This window comes from Moschus berezovskii, chromosome 27 (genome assembly GCF_049115385.1).
Source record: "Moschus berezovskii isolate FMDL1 chromosome 27, NW_MosBer_1.0, whole genome shotgun sequence".
NCBI lineage: Eukaryota > Metazoa > Chordata > Mammalia > Artiodactyla > Moschidae > Moschus > Moschus berezovskii.
The window spans coordinates 24,931,272-24,955,351 of record NC_142486.1 but is presented as its reverse complement, the minus strand read 5'-3'; the positions used below and the strand labels follow the sequence as shown (position 1 = coordinate 24,955,351).

At 49.5% G+C, this 24,080-nt stretch overlaps 2 protein-coding genes across 5 annotated transcripts in view; one reads left to right on the top strand and one right to left on the bottom strand.

Annotated features, from left to right (window-relative positions):
• Window positions 1-418: 418 nt before the first annotated feature.
• Window positions 419-16,899, bottom strand: KNOP1 (lysine rich nucleolar protein 1). 3 transcript variants are annotated; one of them, XM_055409588.2, is made up of 5 exons: window positions 16,537-16,801; window positions 13,035-13,936; window positions 10,769-10,837; window positions 6,365-6,442; window positions 419-4,122 (listed from the first exon to the last, which is right to left on the bottom strand). In XM_055409588.2, the coding sequence occupies exons 2-5, from the start codon at window positions 13,932-13,934 to the stop codon at window positions 3,811-3,813; spliced, it is 1,359 nt and encodes a 452-aa protein (XP_055265563.1). In that variant the 5' UTR covers window positions 13,935-13,936; window positions 16,537-16,801; the 3' UTR covers window positions 419-3,810. The 3 variants fall into 3 exon arrangements, with proteins under 3 accessions (XP_055265563.1, XP_055265561.1, XP_055265562.1); XM_055409586.2 differs by having other exon boundaries at window positions 16,590-16,801; XM_055409587.2 differs by lacking the exon at window positions 16,537-16,801 and adding an exon at window positions 16,808-16,899 and having other exon boundaries at window positions 420-4,122.
• Window positions 16,900-16,952: 53 nt separating this feature from the next.
• Window positions 16,953-24,080, top strand: part of IQCK (IQ motif containing K) — a 148,859-nt gene continuing 141,731 nt past the window's right edge. For both annotated transcript variants that reach the window (XM_055409593.2, XM_055409592.2), the window contains exon 1: window positions 16,953-17,148. In XM_055409593.2, coding sequence (XP_055265568.1) covers window positions 16,965-17,148 — 184 coding nt within the window. In that variant the 5' untranslated portion in view covers window positions 16,953-16,964. The remainder of the gene's footprint in view (window positions 17,149-24,080) is intronic.

Genomic DNA, 24,080 nt, shown 5'->3' with positions numbered 1-24,080 from the left:
ATGTTACAGTTTTATCACCTTACAGCTCTACTGGCCTGAAGTCCAGTGGCGTTTGCTTCAAAATGAAGGTGTTGGCCGGGCTGCATTCTGCTGCCGTCTCTAGGGGAGAATTGGTTTTCCTGCCTTTCCCAGCTTCTACAGGCCGCCCGCATGCCTTGGCATGGGGTCCCTTCATCTTCAAACTAGTGACAGCTTGTTGAGTGTTTCTTACAAATCTCTTGACTCTTCTGTCTCTGTCTCCTATTGATACTTTTCATCCTGGATTATCTGGTTTAGTTCAGTCCAGTCACTCAGTCGTGTCTGACTCTTTGCGACCCCATGAATCACAGCACGCCAGGCCTCCCTGTCCATCACCAACTCCCGGAGTTCACTCAAACTCATGTCCATTGAGTCGGTGATGCCATCCAGCCATCTCATTCTCTGTCGTCCCCTTCTCCTCCTGCCCCCAATCCCTCCCAGCATCAGAGTCTTTTCCAGTGAGTCAACTCTTCACATGAGGGATTATCTGGGTAGGCCCAGTCAAATTAACAACCTTAATTCCATCTGCTACCTTAAACTATTTGTTTTGTATCACAACATATTAACAGGTTCCAATGATGAGGACTGGGATGGGCAGGGGGTTGGAGGGGTGCATAGAACCTAAACAGTTCTGTTTGTAGAGCTAAACACACAATTTTTAAGGGAAGAACTCTAATCTGGCAAATACTTTTGATGGGGCCAATCTAGTTGCAGAAGGGTGGCCTCAGGGAGGAGCTTAGTGGGAAACAGCAGGAAATCACCTCAAGGAATAATGTGGTTAAGAATCATGAGGTTTGGGGAACAGCTGGATAAAGACCATTGTAAGGAGGGAAGACTCTTCAGAGTCCCTTGTACCGCAAGGAGATCCAACCAGTCCATTCTAGGGGAGATCGATCCTGGGTGTTCATTGGAAGGACTGATGCTAAAGCTGAAACTGCAATACTTTGGCCACCTCATGCGACGAGTTGACTGACTGGAAAAGACTCTGATGCTGGGAAAGGTTGGGGGCGGGAGGAGAAGGGGACGACCGAGAATGAGATGGCTGGATGGCATCACTGACTCTGTGGACATGAGTTTGAGTGAACTCCGGGAGTTGGTGATGGACAGGGAGGCCTGGCGTGCTGTGATTCATGGGGTCGCAGAGAGTCGGACACGACTGAGCTACTGAACTGAACTGACTGAAGGAGGGAAGGCCCCTGCCATACATAGAAGGAGGGTCAGTCTGTGAGAAATCCCCAAGGGAGAGAAGGCCAACCTGTTTGAGAACAGGGTTGTTACATACTCAACTAAGACCTTGGCTGTGTTTACATACCAGACATCCCCACCCACCTCTCCCAGATTCTGAGTAAAAATCCAAAAATTGCCTTGTTCCAGTGGAGACAGGCTATGTGCTACACAGAATCAACAAATCAACATGGGAAATCACACCAGAAAAAAAAAAAAAACTTGCAGACAGCTTGAGGAGAACCCAGGACATGGAGCAAAGTGGAGAGGGGTGACTCAAGACAATGTTGTTCAATTTACAAAAGCACAGAGAGGTCCAGTTAACCTCAGGGCTGAAGCCGTCACCAGACCAGCATGGTCTGCACCTATGAGAGCAGCTGAGACAAGGCTAAGTTCAATCTGAGGACACCTGGCATCCTGCCGTCTTGGCTGTCCAACCTCTGCTTAGACCCTGCCTCAGGAACAGACTTTAATAAACCTTCCCAAGCTCAGTGGAACTCTTCAGCCACATTGTGCTAGAAAGTCAAATCCTATCACAGAGAGACTATACACTGAAGGGCAAGAGGGGAACGGCCTGACCATCACACCCCTAACGAGAGGGACCATGATGGGGACAGGTGGGGGGCACCTGCTCACCCACTCTCCAGAATCACACAGTAGATGGGTGGGCACAGTCCTTCCCGACAGCCGAGCCGGCCGAAACCATGATGTGAGCTCTCAGCAAGACACAGGGATTGGAGACGTGGTTGGTCCTTTCACACTGCGCCAAGTTCCTATAGGTTGAATCAAGACCACCCCTGTCGGAAGAGGACAGGCCCTGAAGAGCTAACTCAAGCGCAGAACCTCACCTTGTAGGCCGCTTCTGTTATGCATCTCAAGATTGAATCCGTGAAGCGCCACGTTCAGGTTCGGAGGGAGGTGGCCCACCAGAATCACGCCTAACACAGGTCTGCAGAACTCCAGACCTGGCCAATGGTTGTCGGTCAGGGCCCAGGCAGACCGGCCTCACCTCTGCCCGCTGGGGCAGCGGTGGACTTATGCTCACCTTGCCAGCGTCTGAACCTCAGTCTTCCTTCCTGACTGGCCTGAGAATTTCCCTCCACATGCCAGGGGCTGGCTCAAGAATGGGTGGGAAACGCTGGGTAACGAGTTATAACAAAAGGGCTTCTGGAAGTTTCCTTGAACCACAAGCTTTCTCTTCTCCCTCTGGAATGGTCCAGTGTCTTGACTTGCTGCATGGAATTGCTACAGCCATCTTTCCACCAAGCTGATGAAGCGAAGGTAGGATGGTGGAGCAGAGAGGAAACATTTGTTTCCTTCATGGCAAGCTGAATCAACCCCCTACACAGGACTCCATGTGAGACTGAATTTCCTGGCTGTCCAGGCCTGCCTGAGATAGAATGTCTGGAGGGGGAGTTCAAGCCAAGTGGTGTGAAAAAGGCCCATGCAGAACTATATTCTGGGAAGCAAAAATGCTAGGTGAATGGAGAGAAGGTAGTCACATGTCACTCGGGGGGCGCGGTACCGGGTTTGTGAGGGTGGCTGCAGCATCAAGGCTTTGGAAACACCATTCCCAGGCTGATGAGGCAGCACCCTGTCACCCCTACGTCTGCGCCTCCTGACATTCGACCTCCTCCATGGAAGTCACCTAGGATTCTCTTCCTTGTGGTTGGAAAGAATCCAATAAACACGTCCCTGGGGATGAACGTGCCATTCGTGCATGTGGAGGATTAGCCAACTGCTTTCTTAAATGCCTTGCTCAGAATCCAGTTAAAGCAGAAAGGTTAAATCCAAGCACAGCCCTGGGGATGGAAGGAACACAGACTGCAGAAGGCAATATGGGTTTAGAAACAGTTTCCCAGCAGCAGAGGCAGCTCAGCAGCATCTGTTTGGTGGGAATCCAGACCTCTCTGCCTGTGGCCACTCCTACAAGGGGGAGGAGAAACAAGCTTGCTCTTGCCTGTTCACACTAATCCCACTTCCTGTTTGAGATGCAGACATGTAATAAGTCTCTGTTTCTTCAATCAAAAGACATTTTAATCCCAATGAGTATTTTGGGTGAAATTCCCTAGAGGGGATTCAGTGTAGTGAATAGTTGACACAGGCCTTGGGGCACAAAAGTACACTTGGCACTTACTCGTTGAGTGACCGCAGGCAATGTTATTAATTTATCCCTGAACCCCAGTTTCCTCATCCCAGAACCCCATTTCCTAAGATGAGGATGATAATAGCACCTGTTTCGGAATCATGACGATTAAATACATGAATGCAGGGCAGACAGGTAAAGTGCCTGGCACGCAGGAAGCACTCGATAAGTGTGAGCTACTGCTAGTTGTACTCACTGTCTTCAACAGGAATGGAAGCATCACACAGAAAACAGCAGCCACTCAACAAGTTCTCCTGGCTCTTGAAAGGAGCTGCCCTCACCCCAGTCTGTCCAAGCACATCAACACCGTTGTCCTCAATCTTTGCAGGAGCTCGATTCGAGACAACCGTCCTATGGCTTTCATCTGCCTGATAGAACAATAAAAGCCACACTGGGTGTTTTGGGGGACGAGACAGCAGAGTTTAATCTTCAAACTTGATTGACTTGGATGCGTTCCTGTCAATATAAAAGACTTTGGCCGGGGCGGTGGAGAAGCCGAGCCCGGCGCCCCGGCTGTGCTTCCAGCTCAGGGCCCGGTCGTAATCCTGCTGCAGGTTCCGCTGCAGGGTGTCGGCCGCCTTCTTGCTGAGAGCCATGTTGGGCCTGGCCACCATGGTAGAGGGGCGACTGAAGGAAGGGGACACATTCTTAAAGCCACCCATGAGTTTGAGAAATTTCAGTTTCTGTTCCTCATTTTCAAAACCAGCAGTATCCCATTGGCCAAACTGGGTTCCCTGTGGTAAGAGAAAACAGGTGGTTACTCTCCTGGCTTCCAAAGCCCTGGTCTTTCCCCAGCCCCCAGCCAGGGAGGATCCAGATGATCAAAGGCTTACTGGAATTACTTCTTAATTCCAACCAGGAGTACTGCTGGTTCCCAGTCCACTGATGAGGAAATGGAGGTCTGCAGCCGGAGGGGACTCAGGCCTACTCAGCAATCCTGCGTCTCGGGCCTGGCCCTCCCCAGAGCCACCTTTCACACCGAGCTGCCCGTGTGCTTAACCCCTTCCCCCCCGGCTCATGGCAGTCAGCAGGACACACCTCGCCAGCTGGCTCCACACCCGTCAGCCCGAGGTAGAGGAGAGCGCAGGTGGGAGTCTGCAATGCACTTCTCGCAGGAGCCCTGCATTTTCTAGCAGGAAAGGCATGGAGGCCCGGAGAGGTAAAGGGTCACAGGAGCTGGAGGCAGAGTCAGCCGAGGAACTTGGGGTTCCAATTCCTGTCCAGAGCACTCTACCACCCAGGCACTAATCATCCATGTTTGAGAAAATGCAAAAGAGCCCCTCAGAGAAGTGGCCCAACAGAAGACTCCCCTCCCAAGTCTGTGGCAGAGGTGAGAAACCCAGACCCCCATGAAGACTGACTTTGAAGACTCAGGATCAAACCCCACCTGTGTTACCACGGTCAAGTTACCTAACCTCATCTGCAAAGTGGGGGTGTAACCCAGTCCCGCCCCCGACAGGGCTTCAGTGAGGCTCAGACAGACCTGATACCAGCAGCGCAGAGCAGGACTCCTGGTTGGTTTTAAATCCTCAAGAACCGGCTGTTCTACCCCACCTCCTGCCCCCGACCACACCAGGACTGCTGACCTCGTGCCACCCCGGGACTTTCCGCTGGTAAGCCAAACGCCAGCGGAGCTCTTAATTCTAGGTCGGCTTTGGGAGAATAACAGGAACCAGGCATTACTACAGCTGCCCTGAGTGAACTGGTGACATGTTCCCCCAGCTTCACAGTGGCCACAATACAGGACCAAAGACAGCTTCCCAGGCCTTCAATTTCTAGAATGAGAGGCCACATCTGACAACCTTGCGCTCGATCTGAGGAGAGAGCTGCCAGAGGCTGACCAGTCCTGGGAGCCAGCTCCTGGAAGGGACCCGGTCTCACACGCCTACCGTGTGCCTCAGCAGTCCGTGGTCCTGGGCCCTGGAGCAGTGCCATTAAAGCATCTGCGGAAGACCCCAGCCCCCGAGCAGCCCCCTGTTGTCGGGTCCACCAGCAAAGCCGCTGGGCTGCTGCTCTGGGTGGCGCCGGCCTGCTTCTGGCCTTCCTCACTCAATCATGGAACCTTATCAGCTCTGCCCAGCTCCAGCGGATGGAGAGAAAGGAAACCCTAGAGAAACGATACGCAGCAAGCTGCATTCCATACTCCACTGGGCCAGAGCACCAGTCCCATTTTACAGGTGCGGAAACTGAAGTTCACAGGAGGGAAGTTACTTGCTCAAGTCTCATAGCCACAGAAAGTGGCCGAGCTCAGAACGGATCTCAGGTCTTTAGATTCAAATCAACTGTTCTTTTCTGTGTTACACCATGAAAGCTTCAAACAGCACAAGCAGACACGGCTTCCCGTCATCTGTATCCTCTCCCCCAGATCCACGTCTATTAACAAGTTCTCTTCCCTCCCCTCTCCCCCTCCTAGGCCTCAGGCCTGCAGACTGAGCCTTCTAGCCCAGCTCCCCACTTCCCCACACACACACCCTCCAGCAGTGCCCACCACACCCTCCCATCCCCCGCTTCAGCCAGATCATGGCCCCATGCCATACACTCTCCTGTACCATCTCCTCGGCCCTGGTTTGGAAATTTCCTATTCCAACTGGACCAGAGGCCTGCCACACATGCCCCCACCGCTGCCCCCTCCCCCTGTGCCAGCAGCCTTCTGAGGGCACTGCCCACTGCTGGGAAGGGCTCGTCATCATATGCCCCAAGAGACTGGTGCCCAGGACACTTTGCCCGTCCAGAGGAGGAGACAAAGGTCTAGGCAGCTTATCTCAAGCAGCTAGTTCTCCAGGAGGGAGGTAAGCACCTCTTTCAGAAGGAAAGAAGTGAGCTCAGGACGAGCTCTGTGGAGAAGGGAGCCAGCTGGCCGGCTGGGGCTGCCTCTGGGCCAGACGGACTCGGCCTGCTGTCCCTCCACTCCACAAGGTGAGAAGGGGGTGGGTGGGACGCTGGAACACTCCTCAAAGAGCCCAGTGGCAAACTTACTGTCCACTTCTTGGTGTCAGAAGCTTCCGTTTTCCCCGACTCGCGATCAATCTCTTCCTGCAAGGCTTTTCGCCTCACCTGAGCAAAGGAAAGGAATGGGAAGAAGGCAATGAGACAGACAGTTTCCTTTGAGCTTCAAAGCCAGGACAGAGATGCGGTGGGAGTTGGGGGGAGATTGAAGGGATCTTCACCTGAGGGATCTGGTGGTATCTCAGGCAGCTTTGTTCTGCTGTAGACTGTGGGAGGTATTTGTCAAAAATACTCTCTGATCACCTGAAGGAGCAATCCCTTGGCCTAAGATGTGCAGGCCTCATTCATCCTCGTTTTCCATTTCTTAAGGATGAATCTTCCAGGGAATCCCCCGGTGGTCCAGTGGTCAGGGCTCAGCACTTCCACTGCTGGAGCCTGGGTTCAATCCCTGATGGAGGAACTAAGATTCCAGAAGCCACAAGATGTGGCCAAAAAAAGAGGATGAATCTTTCCAGACTAGAAGAAGCTTATCTACCTTTAGCATTAGAACCTTTGTTTGTAAGAGCCATTTGGGGTTGAAATTTTCCCAAAATATACTGCCCACAGCCCTGGCTGTGCAAAGGATATTGTAGTTAACTCTCTTGCTGACAGCATCTTCTAGAAAGAACACAGACTGCAGAGACAGGCATTGGCAAGTGTGAATCCTAGCACCACCTTTAACTAGTTGTGTAGTTTTGGGTAAGTCAATTAATCTTTCTGTATCATGGTCTATTTATCTGCAAACAGATGAATACCTCTACCTCAGAGGATAACTGGAAGACAGAGAACCGTCATACTGTAATCTATAGGAAGAAATACATAACAGGAAATACACATATATAGATTCATCCCCATTTCTGGCACAGAGTTCCAAAAACCCTAGGAATTTCCTGAGAAGAATTAAAGTTGATATGTTAATTAGGTGACTCTGGGAAACACCTGAGGATGGGGGCTGGTTGCCTGGAGAACCAATCACCAGATTAAAGGGTTGAAATCTTCAGGCCCACCCCCCTGACCTCTGGGGAGAGGCCGGGAGGTGGAGGTTGAGCTCAACCACCACATGGCCAATGATTTAATTAACTGTATCAGTAGTGAGGTCTCCATAAAACCCAAAAGGCCAGGGTTTTGGAGAGCTTCTGGGCTGGTGAACCCTGGATATTTGGCAAGACTGGAGCTCTCCAGGAGGGCATGGCAGCTCCAAGCCCCCTGTCCTGTGAATCTCATTCTTCCAGCTGCCCCTGAGTTCTATCCCTTTAGAATAAAAGAGTGATCTATCAAGTAAAGTGCCTCTGTGAGTTCTGTGAGTTGCTCTGGCACATTAATTGAACCCGAGGAGGAAGTCTTTGGAACCTCTGATCTGTAGCTGGTTGGTCTGAGGCACAGCTGACAACCTGGCTTAAGACTGACACCTGAATGTGGGGGCTGGGGGTGGGGAGCACTCTGGTGGGACGGAGCCCTTCAGCTGAGGGATCTGACAGTATATCCAGGCAGACAGTGGCAGATTGAGCTGAACTTTAGGACACTGAGTATGTCAGGGACTCAGTGGTTGGTGTGAGAAAGTGCCCCGCTCTCACAGTGAACGTGGTTCGGAGCGGAAGACTATCACCCCCCACCCGGCACAGCAGGGACCTCACACACTGTGAGCAGAGTGGCTCAAGGCCACAGTCAGCGCGCTCATGATGCTGCAGCTGGATACAGAAGCTTCGAAGGCCTGACCCTTCCCCGCACCGGTTCAATTGTAATTTAGCTGCCCCTAGTTTGTGGCCTTTCCTCCTCTCTTCTCATCTGCCATAGGCTGAAACGAGGTGACTGTTTATGTAGTTGAGAACTACGCAAAACAAAGTCGAGTGGCAGCTGCAGGGATGAAAGAGAAAGTGACGGCAGATTCCTACAGGGGAGCCAAGCTGCCGGCGGGGAACCGCGGGGAACTTCAGTGGGTGTGCACTCAGTGAGGAGGAAAGCTTTCACCGGCGAAGTGATGAAAGTGTCAAGAACAGTAGGCAGCGTGTGACTGCTTGCTGCTTTGAAATCACAGGTATACTGTTACAAAGGAAAAGTCTGGAAGAGTATAACAACAAAGGGTTAACAGCAATTATTATGAGGTGATAGGATTTCAGGTTGCTTCCCCGACCTTAAACATAACGAACTTTTTACAGGAGAAATAGACGGAGGCGAGGCAGAAAGCTTCACTGACGTTGCGGCCATCTGTCACCCAGAACGGTTTTCTTCAAAGCTGTGAAGTGCTTAACAGGCACACATTCATAGGAAGCAAAGGGGTGGCTGGTGAGCCTTGCATGGACAAGCGGCACGTGAGTGGCTGGGACATGTGGGAGAAGAGGTGGGCAGGGGCTGGGCCTGGACGAGTCAGCGCCCACCTGTCTTCCCTGTGAGGCCCCACCAGCCCCTGCAGCCCAGCCCTCCCCGCCCCCGCCAAGGACTATGCCCTGCGGGAGGCTGGGGAGCTCCTGGTTCTGGGAGGCCCGTGCTCTGTGCCAGGCCTTGGATCGGGCTCTGGCAGCATCATCCTACTGATCCTCTCTGCTCCTCCTTAGGGAGAAGGGCCCCAGAGACATCAGGTAGGGAATTCTCCATGAAACATCTGGTAGGCCTCCCGCCTCATACACAGCTGGCTTGCAAGCACTCCTCCATTTCTCTCTCCTGGAGGAACGGGGCCACCCCTGGGCTGTGCCCACATCACACCCTGCGGCTTCTGTCCAGCAGTCCCTCCCTGACATGGCCTGAGGACACAGGCAGGTGAATGGCTCCTGCTTACTAAGTACAGATCTTGGGCAGTCCCTTGCTGAGCGCCTCCCCAGTGTGGCCTCATCTGGTTGTCACAGCCCCCTACATGGGGTCGTGAGGCTGGTGACTGCCAAGGTCACCTCATCAGCAATGGCCCAAGGCCACATTTATGTGGTTATTTACGATGCTGTTCTGATAAGCCTTGGGGTCCAGGATCACAAAATATCCCAATTCAAAAAGTCCAGCTCCCACATAGGATCTGGGCATAACAAAAGCGGAAGCTGGTCCACAATAAAACAACCCATCCTAAAGCTTCTGTACAACAGTTATATTTCTACAGACTAGCAATGTATGCAACAATGAAAAACTGAACTAAAATACTATATACAACAGCACCAAAAATATAAAATAATTGAGGAAAACTTGACAGAAGATGTGTAGGACCTGCACACTGAAAACTACAAAACCTTACTGAGAGAAATTAAAGAAGTCCTAAACAAATGGACAAAGATGCCATGCTTATGGATCAGAGGGCTTCATACTGTTCAGATGTTAATTCCCCCAAAACTGGTCTAGAGATTCAAGGCAATCCTAGTCAAAACCCCAGCAGTATTTTTTGGTAGCAATCAACAAGTTCATTTTAAAATTTATATAGAATCACAAAGGCCGTGAAATAGCCAAAGTAACTTAAGAAAGAATGATACGAGAGACTTACACTACCTGATTTAAGACTTATTATATAGTTAAACTAATCTAGACAACGAGGTACTAGTATACAGACAGACATACAGATCAGTGAAACTCAATGGAGAGCCTATAAATAGACCCACACGACACAGCAGACACACAGAGTCAACTGATTTTTTCCAAAGGCAATCTAGGCAATTCAGTTGAGAACTGAAAATGTTTTTACCATCAAAACAAATAGTACCAAGAATACTGGACAGCCAATAACAATGAATAAATTATTGATACGTGCAGCAATATAGATAAATCTCAAAATGATTATGTTAAGTGAAAGAAGCCTGTTTAAACAAGAGCACTACTGTATAATCCCAATTATATACAAATTCTAGAGAATATAAACTAATTCACAATGACAGAGTAGAAGCAGTTACCTGGGCATGGGGAAGGGTGGGATGAATTACAAAGGGGCACAAGGAAACTTCAGGCAATGGTGGGTATGTTCGTTATCTTAATTGCTTAGCTGGTTTCCTAGATGCATACATATGTTAAAACTCATCAAACTGTACACCTTAAATATGTGTAATTATTGTACGTCAATTATATTTAAATAAAGTTGAAAAAGACAAAATAAAAAACCGCTGTTGCAAGGAGCCCAGGAGGTGGCCCCTGGGCCAGGCAGAGCTTGTCTCCCCTGCCCAGCCTGCGGGTTCTGGGGACATGTCCCCTCCTCCCCTGCGGCAGTTAGGAGTAGGACAACCTCCGGCTGGGATGCTCCTCAGCCAAGGACGTGGCAGTGAAGGGCTCTCCCAGCATTACATGAGGGCGGCCACAGGCTCCCTGCCCCTGGCGGTGGGGCAGAGGCCGGCCCAGGGACGCCTCTGGCACCAGGATCCTGTGGCCGGTAAGGGGGCAAGCATGCTTCCTGGGGGGCTGGGGGAGGTGGCGGGTGATGAGGACCAGCCCTACCTGGTCAATGTGTGCCTCGTCCATGTTGCCCTTCTTCTCCAGCACCACCTCCAAGTCCGTGTCGGGCTCCTGCGCAGAAAGCAGAGGAAGTAAGGCTCAAGTGGACCACGGCCTCCACTGGGGCACCCAGCAGGTGAGATCGTGTGAGTCCAGAAGAGACGCAAGACTGCGGCACCCCTCCCCAGAACACGTTCCTTCCCCTCTTCCACTAGTGCTAAGGCATAGCGGACACTGTGACCCTATGGGCTGTAGCCCACCAGGCTCCCCTACCCATGGAATTTTCCAGACAAGACTACAGTGGGTTGCCATTTCCTACTCCAGGGGATCTTCCCAACCCAGGGATCAAACCCACGTCTCCTGCATTGGCAGGTGGACTCTTGACCGCTCAGCTACCTGCGAAGCCCTTCTCTTCTTCCACGCTCCCCAATTCTGGCCTCAGAACTGTGGCACTGACCTATTTGCCAGATGAAGAAACTAAGGCTCAGAGCAGTGAAGGGGCTATCACGAGGTCACCGCGCAGCTCAGGGACAGGGCTCACACTAAACCAGATCTCCCGACTCAGGCCGGGAACACGACCTTCCCTGTCAGACGACACCTCACTTCCCAGGTGACGCCAAACCAGCCAGGAGCAAGGCCAGGGCCCCACTGCTGGTGGGGGAGCGGCGGGCGGGGACCAGGGAAGGCAGAGGCGGGGGCTGGCGGCCCTGCAGTGAACCTGAATCCCCCAGTTCCCTCTTCCATATCATGCCCCACGCCCCCCACTCTGAGTTCGTCAGTACCTTCTCTCCTGCCTGAACCACTAGGACAGGCTCCAACGGCTGCTTCCCCACCCCCAACACCGGTCGATGCCACACAGCAGCTTGGGGACATCCTGCACTTCCAGAATGCCCTATGTCAGTTCTATTTCAATTAAAAAATAGTAAAACCACCATACCTGGACCACACCACCCCATCCCCTCAAACCCTCCATGGGCTCCCATTTTATTTACATGAAAATCCAGACGCCTGCAGTCGCTAGTCTCTGCTAGGCCCCAGCAGGCCCAGCCGGTGCCATCCCCCGCCCCTTTGCTCCTCCCAGGTCTCTGCACCTGCTGCTCCCTGGGCACAGACTGCCCCGGCCCCTCAGAGGTCTCAGCTCCCACACGGTGTCCTTGCCGGGCATGCATGGGCCACGCTCTCTCAGTGACCTCAGCCCCTTGCAGGATCCTGTGACAGTGAGATTCAGGGTGACCACTTTCCCCGAGGTCTTCAGCAGTGACAACCACCACTTCCGTGCTTCGGGTGTGCTCCGCCTGGCACCCCGAGTCCCATGTGCTGAGCCCTGGGGGGTTCTGTTTGCTCACATCACCCCCAGGCAACCGTGCTCAGCCCACCCCCCCTCCCCGCCCCCATCCCAGAAGCTGGTCTGGATGGACACATCTCTGCCATCTCCACCAGGCAGCCATCCCTTCCCTTCCTCCTGGTAACAGGACCACCACCTCCCTCCAGCTTTGGACAGTGGGCTGCCAGTGGGACGGACGCCGTCAACTCCTGCCCACTGGCTTCAGACCAGGGCTTCTGGTTTGTGAGACCCAATGGAGAGCTGGGAGAGCAGTGCCAGGACGCTTCCTATAATCGTTTTGGAGGGGCTGCCCTTCTCCCTTTGGGGGTGGCTTAACTACTAGGATGAGAGCCTGGAGATGCTGGGACCATCTCACTTGGGGTTGGGGTGGGGAGGAGCCTGAGACTAAAATCAGCATTGAAAGATCCAAAGGCCAGAGCGAGGAAAAGCCACATAGGCATCTTCTCTGATCCAAATTTAATCTGATCCCTAAACTGTGTATCTTGAGCTCAGATAGCTCTGGACATCATATTATCTCAGGAACTATTTGGGTCCTGAGCTTTAGAAAGCAAGTGGTAAGAGTTTAAAAAAAGGAATTTATCTGAAAAATGTATCCCTATTAATAAATTTTTAATAATTAAAATAATTAATAATTATTAACTAAATCCTTTTAATAATTCAAAACCTTCATCCTATTAATCAAGACCCTGAGTGCAGAATAGTGAAAACTTGGGTAAAGTTTCGATAGCAAGGGATATATACCTGAACTACTGAGGATATTACACAAGAGCCCGGATCCAGCCATACCTGAAGCTAGACAGCTACCAAACTTTCTAGTTATCTGTGTCAATAAATCCCCCTTTTCTGACTGATTACACACACAAACACACTCCGAACTGCCACCCTTATTCTCCCCAAGCCGCTGGCTTCTGAAGGAAAGCCCACCTCTTCCCGAGGCTCCTCTGCTACTTCGCTCTCCTGCCTCTTCTTCTTCCTCCTCTTCAGAGCTGGCTCCTCGGTGTCTGCCTGCTCCACCCTTTTCTTGGACTTCACTTTCTTCTTCACAGAGGCCCTGGGGCCGTCTCCTATGGGGATGTATTCTGGAGCTTCCACTCTGACTGGCTTCTTTTTACTTCCTTTCGTAGGGCTGCTCTCCAGGGACCAGGAGCACTCAGGGTGCCCCAGTGGGGGATCTCCCTCCTGGTGGATTTTCTTCTTCTTCTTCATCTTCACGCTGTGTTCCCTAGGACTCCGTTGCTTCCGCTTCTGTCCCGAGGCTGCCTGCTCCTGGACACCATCCTTCCCAACTGAATGAGTATACAGTGCATTCCTGGCCTCGCAGAACCAAGGATCCCTGCCTGAGAAGGCTGTAGCTTCCTTGGCCTTTTTCTCCTTCTTGTGTTTTTTGAGCTTCTTGCCAACTCTGGTTACTTCCTCGTCCTGTCTGGGGTCTGAAGAGGTCTTCACCCTTGAGCCAGGGGACACAGACTTCCTCTTCTTCTTCTCTGCACTGAGGGACTCAGACAGACCAAGTGCCTGCGTCCTGGGGCTGCGTGACCGCTCAGTCCGTCCAGCACGTAATGTGATCTCAGGTTCAAGGTGCTCCTCACAGATGGTGCTGTGACCCTTCTTTTTCTTTTTCTTCACAAGAGGCATTTTGGGTGCCTGCTCTTGGATCACATCCTTCAATGGTGGTATGGCTCTTGGACAAACCTCTGCGAAATAATTGTCACCGTTTAAAACTGAGTATTGAGTCGCTGGTTCTTTAACCACTTTCTTTTTCTTCTTCTTCTTTTTCTCTGGGAGCCCAAGGTCCACATCTCCTTTGTGAGCCTTAGTGATCATTCCTGAAAAAAGAAATGGTACTAATTATTCCACGCGAAGTGGCCTTGAGTACAACTCCACTAGGTATGACCAAGAGTCATGCTTCTTGGAGTGGATGGTCCGAAAGGTTAGGGGCTGGGAAAATGGGCACGATTCCTGGGGAGCAAAGGGAAATATGATGGAAGAAGCAGTGCGTGCAAAATGGCTTCAGTCATATCCAACTCTGTGACCCCATGGATTGTAGCCCACCAGGCTCCTCTGTCCATGGGATTCTCCAGGCAAGCATACTGGGGTGAGTTGCCATGCACTTCTCCAGGGGATCTTCCCAACCCAGGGATCGAACATGAGTCTCTTACGTCTCCTGCATTGGCAGGCAAGTTCTTTACCACTAGGGCCACCTAGGAAACCCCCAGAATGGAGTTTAAATCCTGACAGCCTCAGGTTCAAATAAATCCACGTTGCTCCCTCATTTTAAGTCAATCACCTATCCTCCCCGGGCCTTAACTTCCTCATCTGAAAATGGGGGGAGATAACCTGTCCTTTCTCAGAGAGCTGTTGGAAAGAATAAACAGTAATCCATGGAAAGTGCTTGGTAGATTGTTGACTGTTTTCCTAACCCCGTTCCTCAAGCCTCTTAAGCCTAATCATTCATTCCACAGAAATGTACCCTGTGCCAGCCACTGAAACAACTGCACTCAAGCCGCAGTCCAGGCACTGCCCCTGGTCTTACCTTGTATTGGATGAAGGGGACAGAAATCTTAGGTTAACTCTTCTTGCTGATTCTCACCAGAGGTAGTAACTGTGATATAATTAACCCTTGCTTCACCTGAAGAGCTCTGTTGCCTTGCATCTGGAAATTAACTGCCCCGGCCTATGCCTAGGGTAACTCTCTAATTACCTTCCAAAGAATGAGAGCAACAGCAAGGTATGGTGAGGAGTCCCAGGGGGGGCTGAGAATGGCTGTGTTCAAATGGTGACTCATATAGTCTTGCCACCCAGCAGTGGCTTCTCTGGGCCTCAGTTTCCCCATTCATAAGAGACACTGAACCAGATCAGATCATAGGCTCACAGGTGGTGGTGGGAGCCATGTCCAGTCTACAAGCCTGTTTCAATGTTTTTAATTTTTCAAACAAATTGGCAACATTTAATGACCTTGAATGCTCAGCTTTTGTTTTGGAGGGAGGCTGTCAGGGAGGCGCCTATGAGAAGGCGCTGGGTGGGCCCTCAAGCACATTTCAGTTTCCAGTTGGACTAGCCTCTCACTCCAGTCACTGGCCCAGGTCCTGCTTCCTGGACTAGATGACATGGAGACACTCACGGAATCCAGAAACAAATGGCTCCTCACAGGAGCTTTGGACAGTGGGCAGGAAAGGCCAGGAGCTGCTTCATCCGGCAGTTTTCCTCAGCCTCAAACCCCAGAGGCTGGATGTGCCTCACTCTAAGCTGTTTCAAAGAGCCAGGCCAGGCCTGAGCTGTAGCTCAAGTTCACTCATAATTGGCTCCTATAGCACCTGGTGATCTGAGGGATCAACCACACGCTTCCTCCTGGCTGTCTGGCTTTCTGCTGTATTCCCAGCTTTGTACCTAGCAAAGTGGGTGCTCAATAAGTGCTCACTGAACGAAGGAAGAGATGCTAGAGACACAGAGATGAACAAAAGATGACCCTGCCATCAAGAAGCAAGTAGGTGTGGATGGGAAAGAGCTGTGTTAACAGTGATATATGTGATAAAAGCAAGCACAGTCGTAAGGTAGAGTAAGAGAGGTCATCAAATCTGGCCTACTAGTTGTCGGCAAACTTTCTGAAGAGGTTTCCAGCTTGGGCAAGCACAGGATGGAAATGCTAAGCCCTCAGACCAAAAAAACTGAAGTGTAAGGTGACTGCGGAGGGGTGACAGAAGGCAACAGGCTGGTTGGAATAGACACCTTGAGATATCCATGGGGAGATGTTAGTGGACAGCTGGCTGTATGGGTCTGAGGCTTGGAGGTGACTGGGCTGATATGGGTGACATAAATTTAGAAATATATGGATGGTATGTAAACTCTGAACAGAAGGAGCCTGAGACAGAACCTCTGAGAATACTAACGTTTAAAAGGGTGGGTGGGCAGACGAAGAGGGGCTTGTAAAGGAGAGGGAGAAGGTGCGAAACCGCAGAGGGTGGAGTCAGTTCAGCTCAGTGGGAGCCTCAAATGGAGGAGTGGTCTAGAGATCTGATAACAACGAAGTCAAAGGGAGTTTGTCGCCAATTTAATCCCTTTCTCTTCCTATCTCCACCGTTTAAAACACTGCAGCACTGTTCTCTTCGGCAGTGAAGAGCCTTCCCTTCAAACCCGACATCCCAGGTGTATTCATTCCTTCAAGAAGGGAAGAGGAAATAAACCATACAGCGTCTCCTGCGAACCCAAAATGCTTTTTCCAAAAGCGCTTTTAAATTCTCGCAGTAGCCTCACGAGGATTGGTGTAAATAACCCATCTCAGAGACGTGCAAACTGAGACTTGGAGACTTTAATTCACTTGCCCTTGGTCCCAAAGCCAGCAAGGTTGGTAAAACAAGGATTCGAACCCAGCCCGTAGAACTTCGGAGCCTGTGCTCCAAAACCCAACTCCCACCGCAGGCTCACTAACAGGAAGCAAGAGAGACGCGAAGGGAGACTGCCCTCTCAAACGCCCGACCGCACCAAGGTTGCCGCACAGAGGGAGGGATTACGCCGGGTCCCAGGTCCAGCTCCAAGGCGGGAGAACTTCCTGAAGATGGCGCCTCAGACCGGCGACGAGGGGGACGTGGATCTGAGGGTGCAAGTCATCCTCGTCCGGTCCCTCGGCTCGCCGCGCAAGTCCCCAGACCCAGTCTCCAGTTCTGGTTCCGTCCCGCCTACGACGCGCTCTCCGAACTCACCCAAAGGCCAATGTTCCCCGCCTCCACGTGAGAGCCCGCGCCGCCGTGACCCGGAAGTCAATCTCGACTCGCCGGCCCGTCCCCGCAAAATACGGCTTCTTCCGGGTCGCGTTCGGGGCGCGCGGTTGCCGTGGAAACGGCGGCCCTGACCGCGGCCATGGCGGCGCCCGGAGCTGTGGGCCGCACCGCCCGGCGCTTGGAAGGGACGGTCTCCAACGAGTCGTCCATCACCGCCAGGGCGCCAGTGCCCGTGGTGTCTCCCGAGTCCCTCGAGAGGGCCGCCTCGCCGGTGCAGGTTTCGGAGCTACCTAGCAAGAACTTGTGGGAGCAGATCTGCGAGGGTAGGCAGCCCGGGCCGGCAAGAGGGACGGGACTCGGGCGGCCCGGCGGGGCCCGCGCTTGCCGGGCGCCTACTGTGCGCCAGGCTGCTGACGTGCGAGGCCTCCAGGCAGCCTCGCCGCGGGCCCGCAGGGCTCCCCATGTTACGTGCGGGGAAATTGAGACTCTTGAGAGGCTTGCCCGAGGTTACGCAGCGCAGCCTCAAGCCTAAGTCAATAGTCAGGTCGAAGGCAAGGGAGAGAAGGGAATAAACGGGACCTTGGCGTGAACCAGTGATGCTGCAACCTCCTTTCAGTTCAGTCGCTCAGTCGTGTCCGACTCTTGGCGACCCCGTGGACTACAGCACGCCAGGCTTCCTTGTCCATCACCAACTCCTGGAGCTTCCTGAAGCACCATCCCGTCGGTGATGCCATCGAACCATCTCATCCTCTGTAGTCCCCTTCTTCTCCTGCCTTCAATCATTCCTAGCCTCAGGGTTTTTTCCAGTGAGTCAGTTCTTTGCATCAGGTGACCAAAGTATTGGAGCTTCAGCTTCAGCATCAGTCCTTCCAGTGAACATTCAGGACTGATTTCCTTTAGGAGTGACAGGTTTGATCTCCTTGTAGTCCAGGGGACTCTCAAGAGTCTTCTCCAACACCACAGTTCAAAAGCATCAATTCTTCGGCGATCAGCTTTCTTTATAGTCCAACTCTCACATTAATACGTGACTACTGGAAAAACCATAGTTTTGACTAGATGGACCTTGGCTGGCAAAGTATTGTCTCTGCTTTTTAATAAGCTGTCTAGGTTGGTCATAGCTTTTCTTCCAAGGAGCAAACATCTTTTAATTTAATGGCTGCAGACACTATCTGCAGTGATTTTGGGGTCCAAGAAAATAAACTCTCTCACTGTTTACTGTTTCCCCATCTATTGCCATAAGTGATGGGACCAGATGCCATGATCTTAGTTTTCTGAATGTTGAGTTTTAAGTCAACTCTTTCACTCTCCTCTTTAACTTTCATCTAGAGGCTCTTTAGTTCTTCTCTTTCTGTCCTAAGGGTGGTGTCATGTGTGTATTTGAGGTTATTGATATTTCTCCCAGCAATCTGGATTCCAGCTTGTGCTTCATCCAGCTGACATTTCACATGATGTATTCTGCATATAAGTTAAATAAGCAAGGTGACAATATACAGCCTTGATGTACTCCTTTCCCAATTTGGAACCAGCCTGTTTTTCCACGTCCAGTTCTAACTGTTGGTTCTTGACCTGCATACACATTTCTCAGGAGGCAGGTAAGGTGATCTGGTATTCCCATATCTTTAAGAATATCCCACAGTTTGTTGTGATCCACACAGTCAAAGGCTTTGGCATAGTCAATAAAGCAGAAGTAGATGTTTTTCTGGAATTCTCTTGCTTTTTTGATGATCCAGCGGATGTTGGCAGTTTGATTTCTGGTTCCTCTGCCTATTCTAAATCCAGCTTGAACATCTGGAAGTTCACAGTTCATGTACTCTTGAAGCCCAGCTTTGATAATTCTGCGCATTTGTTTGCTGGCATGTGAGATGAGTGCAGTTGTGCGGTAGTCTGAACATTCTTTGGCATTGCCTTTCTTTGGGATTGGAATGAAGACTGAGCTTTTTCAGGCCTGTGTCCACTGCTGAGTTTTCCACATTTGCTGGCATATTGAGTGCAGCACTTTCACAGCATCATCTTTTAGGATTTGAAATAGCTCAATTGGAATTCCATCCGCTCCACTAGCTTTGTTTGTAGTGATGCTTCCTAAGGCCCACTTGACCTCACATTCCAGGATGTCTGGCACTAGGTGAGTATCTGGGTCATGAACATCTTTTTTGTCTAGTTCTTCTGTGTATTCTTGTCACTTCTTAGTATTTTCTGCTTCTGTTAGGTCCATACCATTTCTGTCCTTAATTGTGCCCATCTTTGCCTGAAATGTTCCCGTGGTATCTCTGATTTTCTTAAAATGATCTCTAGTCTTTCCCATTCTATTATTTTCCTCTATTTCTTTACACTGATTGCTGAGGAAGACTTTCTTATCTCGCCTTGCTATTCTTTGGAACTCTGCATTCAAATGGGCATATCTTTCCTTTTCTCCTTTGCCTTTCACTTCTTTTCTCAGCTATTTGTAAGTCCTGGTCAGACAACCCTTTTGCCTTTTTGCATTTCTTTTTCTTGGGGATGGTCTTGATCCCTGCCTCCTGTCATGAACCTCCCTCCACAGTTCTTCAGGCACACTGTCTATCAGATCTAATCCCTTGAATCTATTTGTCACTTCTGCTGTATAATCGTAAGGGATTTGATTTAGGTCATACCTGAATGGTATAGTGGTTTTTCCTACTTTGTTCAATTTAAGTCTGAATTTGGCAATAAGGAGTTCATGATTGGAGCCACAGTCAGCTCCCAGTCTTGTTTTTGCTGACTGTATAGAGCTTCTCCATCTTTGGCTGCAAATAATATAATCAATCTGATTTTAGTGTTGACCACCTGGTGATGTCCATGTGTAGAGTTGTCTTGTCTGTTGTTGGAAGAGGGTGTTTGCTATGACCCATGTGTTCTCTTGGGAAAACTCTGTTAGCCTTTGCCCTACTTCATTTTGTACTCCAAGGCCAAACTTGCCTGTTACTCCAGGAATCTCTTGACTTCCTACTTTTGCATTCCAGTCTCCTATAATGAAAAGGACATCTTTTTTGGGTGTCAGTTCTAAAAGGTCTTATAGGTCTTCATAGAACCGTTCAACTTCAGCTTCTTCATCATTACTGGTTGGGGCGTAGACTTGGATTACTGTGATATTGAAGGCTTGCCTTGAAAATGAACAGAGATCTTTCTGTCATTTTCGAGATTGCACCCAAGAATTGCATTTCGAACTCTTCTGTTGACTATGAATGCTGTTACTTCTAAGGGATTCTTGCCCACAGTAAGAGATATAATGGTCATCTGAGTTAAATTCGCCCATTTCAGTCCATTTTAGTTCACTGATTCCTAAAATGTCAATGTTCACTGTTCACTCTTGCTATCTCCTGTTTGACCAACACCCAATTTACCTTGATTCATGGACCTAGCATTCCAGGTTCCTATGCAGTATTGTTCTTTACAACAATGAAGGCGGTTGCCATTATTCATTACCTCCGCCATAGTTTGGTCTCAGGTCCACAACAGGGAGGGGACACAGTCCCTCCCAGCAACAGAAAATTGGATTAAAGATTTACTGAGCATGGTCCTGCCCATAAGTACAAGGCCCAGTTTCCCCTACAGTCTCTCCCATCAGGAAGCTTCTATAAGCCTTGTATCCTTATCCTTCAGAGGGAAGACAGAATAAAACCCACAATCACAGAGAACTAATCAGACTGGTCACATGGACCACAGCCTTGTCTAACTCAATGAAACTATGAGGCATGCTGTGTAGGGCCACCCAAGACAGACAGGTCATGGTGGAGAGTTCTGGCAAAGCGTGGTCCACTGGAGAAGGGCATGGCAAACCACTTCAGTATTCTTGCCTTGATAACCTCATGAACAGTATGAAAGGCAGAAAGAGGATACTGAAAGATGAACTCCTGAGGTCGGTAGGTGCCCAATATGCTACTGGAGAAGAGTGGAGAAAAAACTCCAGAAAGAATGAAACCCCATTTAGTGAGCAGGAAAGAAGCACAGAGTTGGAGATGGGAAGCTTGTTTAAAACATAGATTCCCAGGCCCCACAGGGCTCCTGATGGAGTGTAGGGTGTTTGCACTTTTAAGGAACACCCCAGGTAATTCTGATGTAGATAGTCTGGGCTCACATGTTGAGCAACCAGGGTCTAGACAGATTTGTCTTTAATCCTTCTCTACTTCTGTGGTGTTGGCGGTTTAGTCGCTAAGTCGTGTCCTACTCTTGTGACCCAGTGGGCTGTAGCCCGCCAGGCTCCTCTGTCCATGGGATTTTCCAGGCAAGAATACTGGAGTGGATTGCCATTTCCTTCTCTAGGCGATTTTCTCGACCCAGGAATTGAACCCAGATCTCCTGCGTTGCAGTCAGATTCTTGACCAACTGAGTTATGAGGGAAGCCTTGTTTACTTCTAACCTTCCTTAAAATCCCCAAATGGCATTTAGCTCACCTTCTTTTGTTGGCCTGATGTACCCTTGGTCTTGCTGCCCCATATTACTCTTCACACACCTTGGACAAGTTAGGTATACCTGGCATACTTCCGAGTTACTGGATTCCAGACCATAGCAATGAATGGACTCACAGGAATTTTTGGCTTCCTAGTACCTGTAAAAGTTCATTTATACAATCCTGTAGTCTATTAAGTGCGTGATAGCATTGTGTCTAAAAAAACTCTGTATATGCCTTAATTTAAAATACTTTTTTCGCTGGGGAATTCCTTGGTGGTCCAGTGGTTAGGACTCCGAGCTTTCACTGCAGAGGGCCCGGGTTCAGTCCTGGTAGGGAAACTAAAATCCCACAAGCCAGGGTGGCCAAAAATAAAAATACTTTATTGCTAAAAAAAAAAATGCTGTCACCGTCATCTGAGTATTCCATGAGTTATGGTCTTTTTGCAGTACTAATGTCAAAGGGCACATATCACCATGACAAATACAAGATAAAGACAAAGTTAGAAATATTGTGAGAATTCCCCAAATGTGACACAGACACAACGTGAGCAAATTCTGTTGAGAAATGACTTGCTTGCCATAGGTGGGATTGCCAAAAATCTTCAACTTGTGAAAAAGAAAAACTCTATAACTTCTAAGTGCAATAAAGTGAAGCACAATAAAACAAGATGTACTTGCATCTCACCCTGTCAGTAAAGTAAGCATGATAACAGCACCTATTTCATGGTGTTAGGAGGATGCAGCTAAAGGGTCACTTCCGAAAGGGCTTAGCAAAGTGCCCATTTTACAGCAAGGGCTCAGTGTCTATTACTCTTAATAAATACTGCTGGATGTTTTATTTTCCTCTCTAAGATTGTGTACTCCTCAAGGTCAGGAACTCAGAGTTTTCATTCTTGTGGCTACCATCACTACCTCAACTGTCCGAAACAGTGCTGTCCAATAGAACTGTCACAGATGGGTACTGAGCACTTGAAATGTGATTAGTGCAGCCTTGGAACTGAATTTTTTGTTTTGCTTCTAATAAGTTCTGATAAGCTAACATAGCTGCATGTGGCTAGTGATCACTGTATTGGACAGTGCAGGTCAATAAATGTTGACTGGAGAAAAGACTGAATGTTCTGGTATATTGGACTAGGCAGCAGGAGAGAGTGATGAGTTGAGAGAAGTGGAAAATTCAAAGAAAGAAGAGAATAATGGACTCAGAGGTGATAGACATTTATTTGACCATAGAAATAGATGGAATAGATGACCATCTATTTCAACTCCTACCCAATGCTTGAATTCCTTCTCTCATATTGCATGCAGTTCAGTTCAGTTCAGTCGCTCAGTCGTGTCCGACTCTTTGCGACCCCATGAATCAGAGCACGCCAGGCCTCCCTGTCCATCACCAACTCCCGGAGTTCACTCAAACTCATGTCCATCGAGTCGGTGATGCCATCCAGCCATCTCATTCTCTGTCGTCCCCTTCTCCTCCTGCCCCCAACCCCTCCCAGCATCAGTCTTTTCCAGTGAGTCAATTCGTCGCATGAGGTGGCCAAAGTATTGGAGTTTCAGCTTTAGCATCAGTCCTCCCATGAACACCCAGGATTGATGCTCCTTTAGAATGGACTGGTTGGATTTCCTTGCAGTCCAAGGACCTAGAAAAATCTTTTTCATCTTGGATGTTTTCCTTGTAACGTCTGCCTCTTGGTCCTTACCCTCCTGGTGCTGTGGTCCAAGTTGCTAATCATAGTACCATTATGAAAACACTCAAATGTCAATAGAAGGTTGTCATTGCGGCTGTCTTTTCCCAGGAGTGTGCACTTCTCCAGGGCAAACAGCTCTTCACAATGTTTTGTTTTGTTGGGGAAGCTGCTCAACAACTCAAAGAGGGGATGATCCTTGTACCTACCTCACAGGGCTGTTGTGAGGATGGCTTAAGATGACATATGCAAAGGTGTTTGGCACAGTGCCTGGCATTTACGAAGTGCTCAATAAATGTTCTGATGTTGACAAAGAAGCATGCTTTGCATTTGTTTTAGAATCATGGAATTTATTTTTGTCACACAGGCCTGTAGCAAGAAGGTAAAGACAGAAGTGTTTTGTTGCTCTGAAAAGCAGCTGAATTGATGTCACTTACAAAGTCGTAGAGTTACAAGTATAAGTTAATGAGGTCAAAGATGGTGAGTTTATACACACAGGCCCTGAAATGATTGTTATTACGTGGCTGATAGATCCAGTTTCTTAAACATTCTAACAAATGTAATTTTCTATAACAAACACAGTAAATTCAGTTTCTCGCAGCAAACATGAAAAGCAGGCTTGGTAATGATCCTGTGTTTGAGATTAAGTATTATATTTTGTTAGGATATCTCCATTTAAAAAGCAAATCATCACAGCTAACAGACCTGTCAGAAACTCAGTTTCAAGAAAATGAGAATAGGTGTTCAGACTTTTATTCTGTCTGGCTAGTCCTGTGCATGTGTGTGTCTGTACAGTGACTTACTTGTGAATATTCTTCAGTTCTCTCATCTTTCCAGTGACAGCTGATCCAGGGCCTTTTATTCTCAAAAGCACCTGTATTAGTATCAATAAACGTCTTTTCTGCTAAGGCTTCTAATTCAATCTTGTGATTGCTTATGACTTAATGATTTTCAACTGTGGTTTTAGCCAAGACTGAGTCAAATTATTTGGAGCTTACAGTCTTCTATTCTGATATTGCTGTTATTATCATTGCCATTGGCATCCTCATTATTGCCGTTAGTTGATCACTCCAAAGCTAGTCTCTGGCCTCAGCTCTCAGTGCTGTTGTGAAACCAGGTCCCTTCATGTCACCTGCTAGGTCACAACATGGACGAGTTCTGAGTCA

Coding starts and splice junctions, on each gene's coding strand:
- KNOP1 (XM_055409587.2), bottom strand. CDS start 13,934: ATGATCACTAAGGCTCACAAAGGAGATGTGGACCTTGGGCTCCCAGAG. Junction 6,443..10,768: donor ACGAGGCACACATTGACCAG/GTAGGGCTGGTC, acceptor TCCTTTGCTCAG/GTGAGGCGAAAAGCCTTGCA. Junction 4,123..6,364: donor CTGACACCAAGAAGTGGACA/GTAAGTTTGCCA, acceptor CTCTTACCACAG/GGAACCCAGTTTGGCCAATG.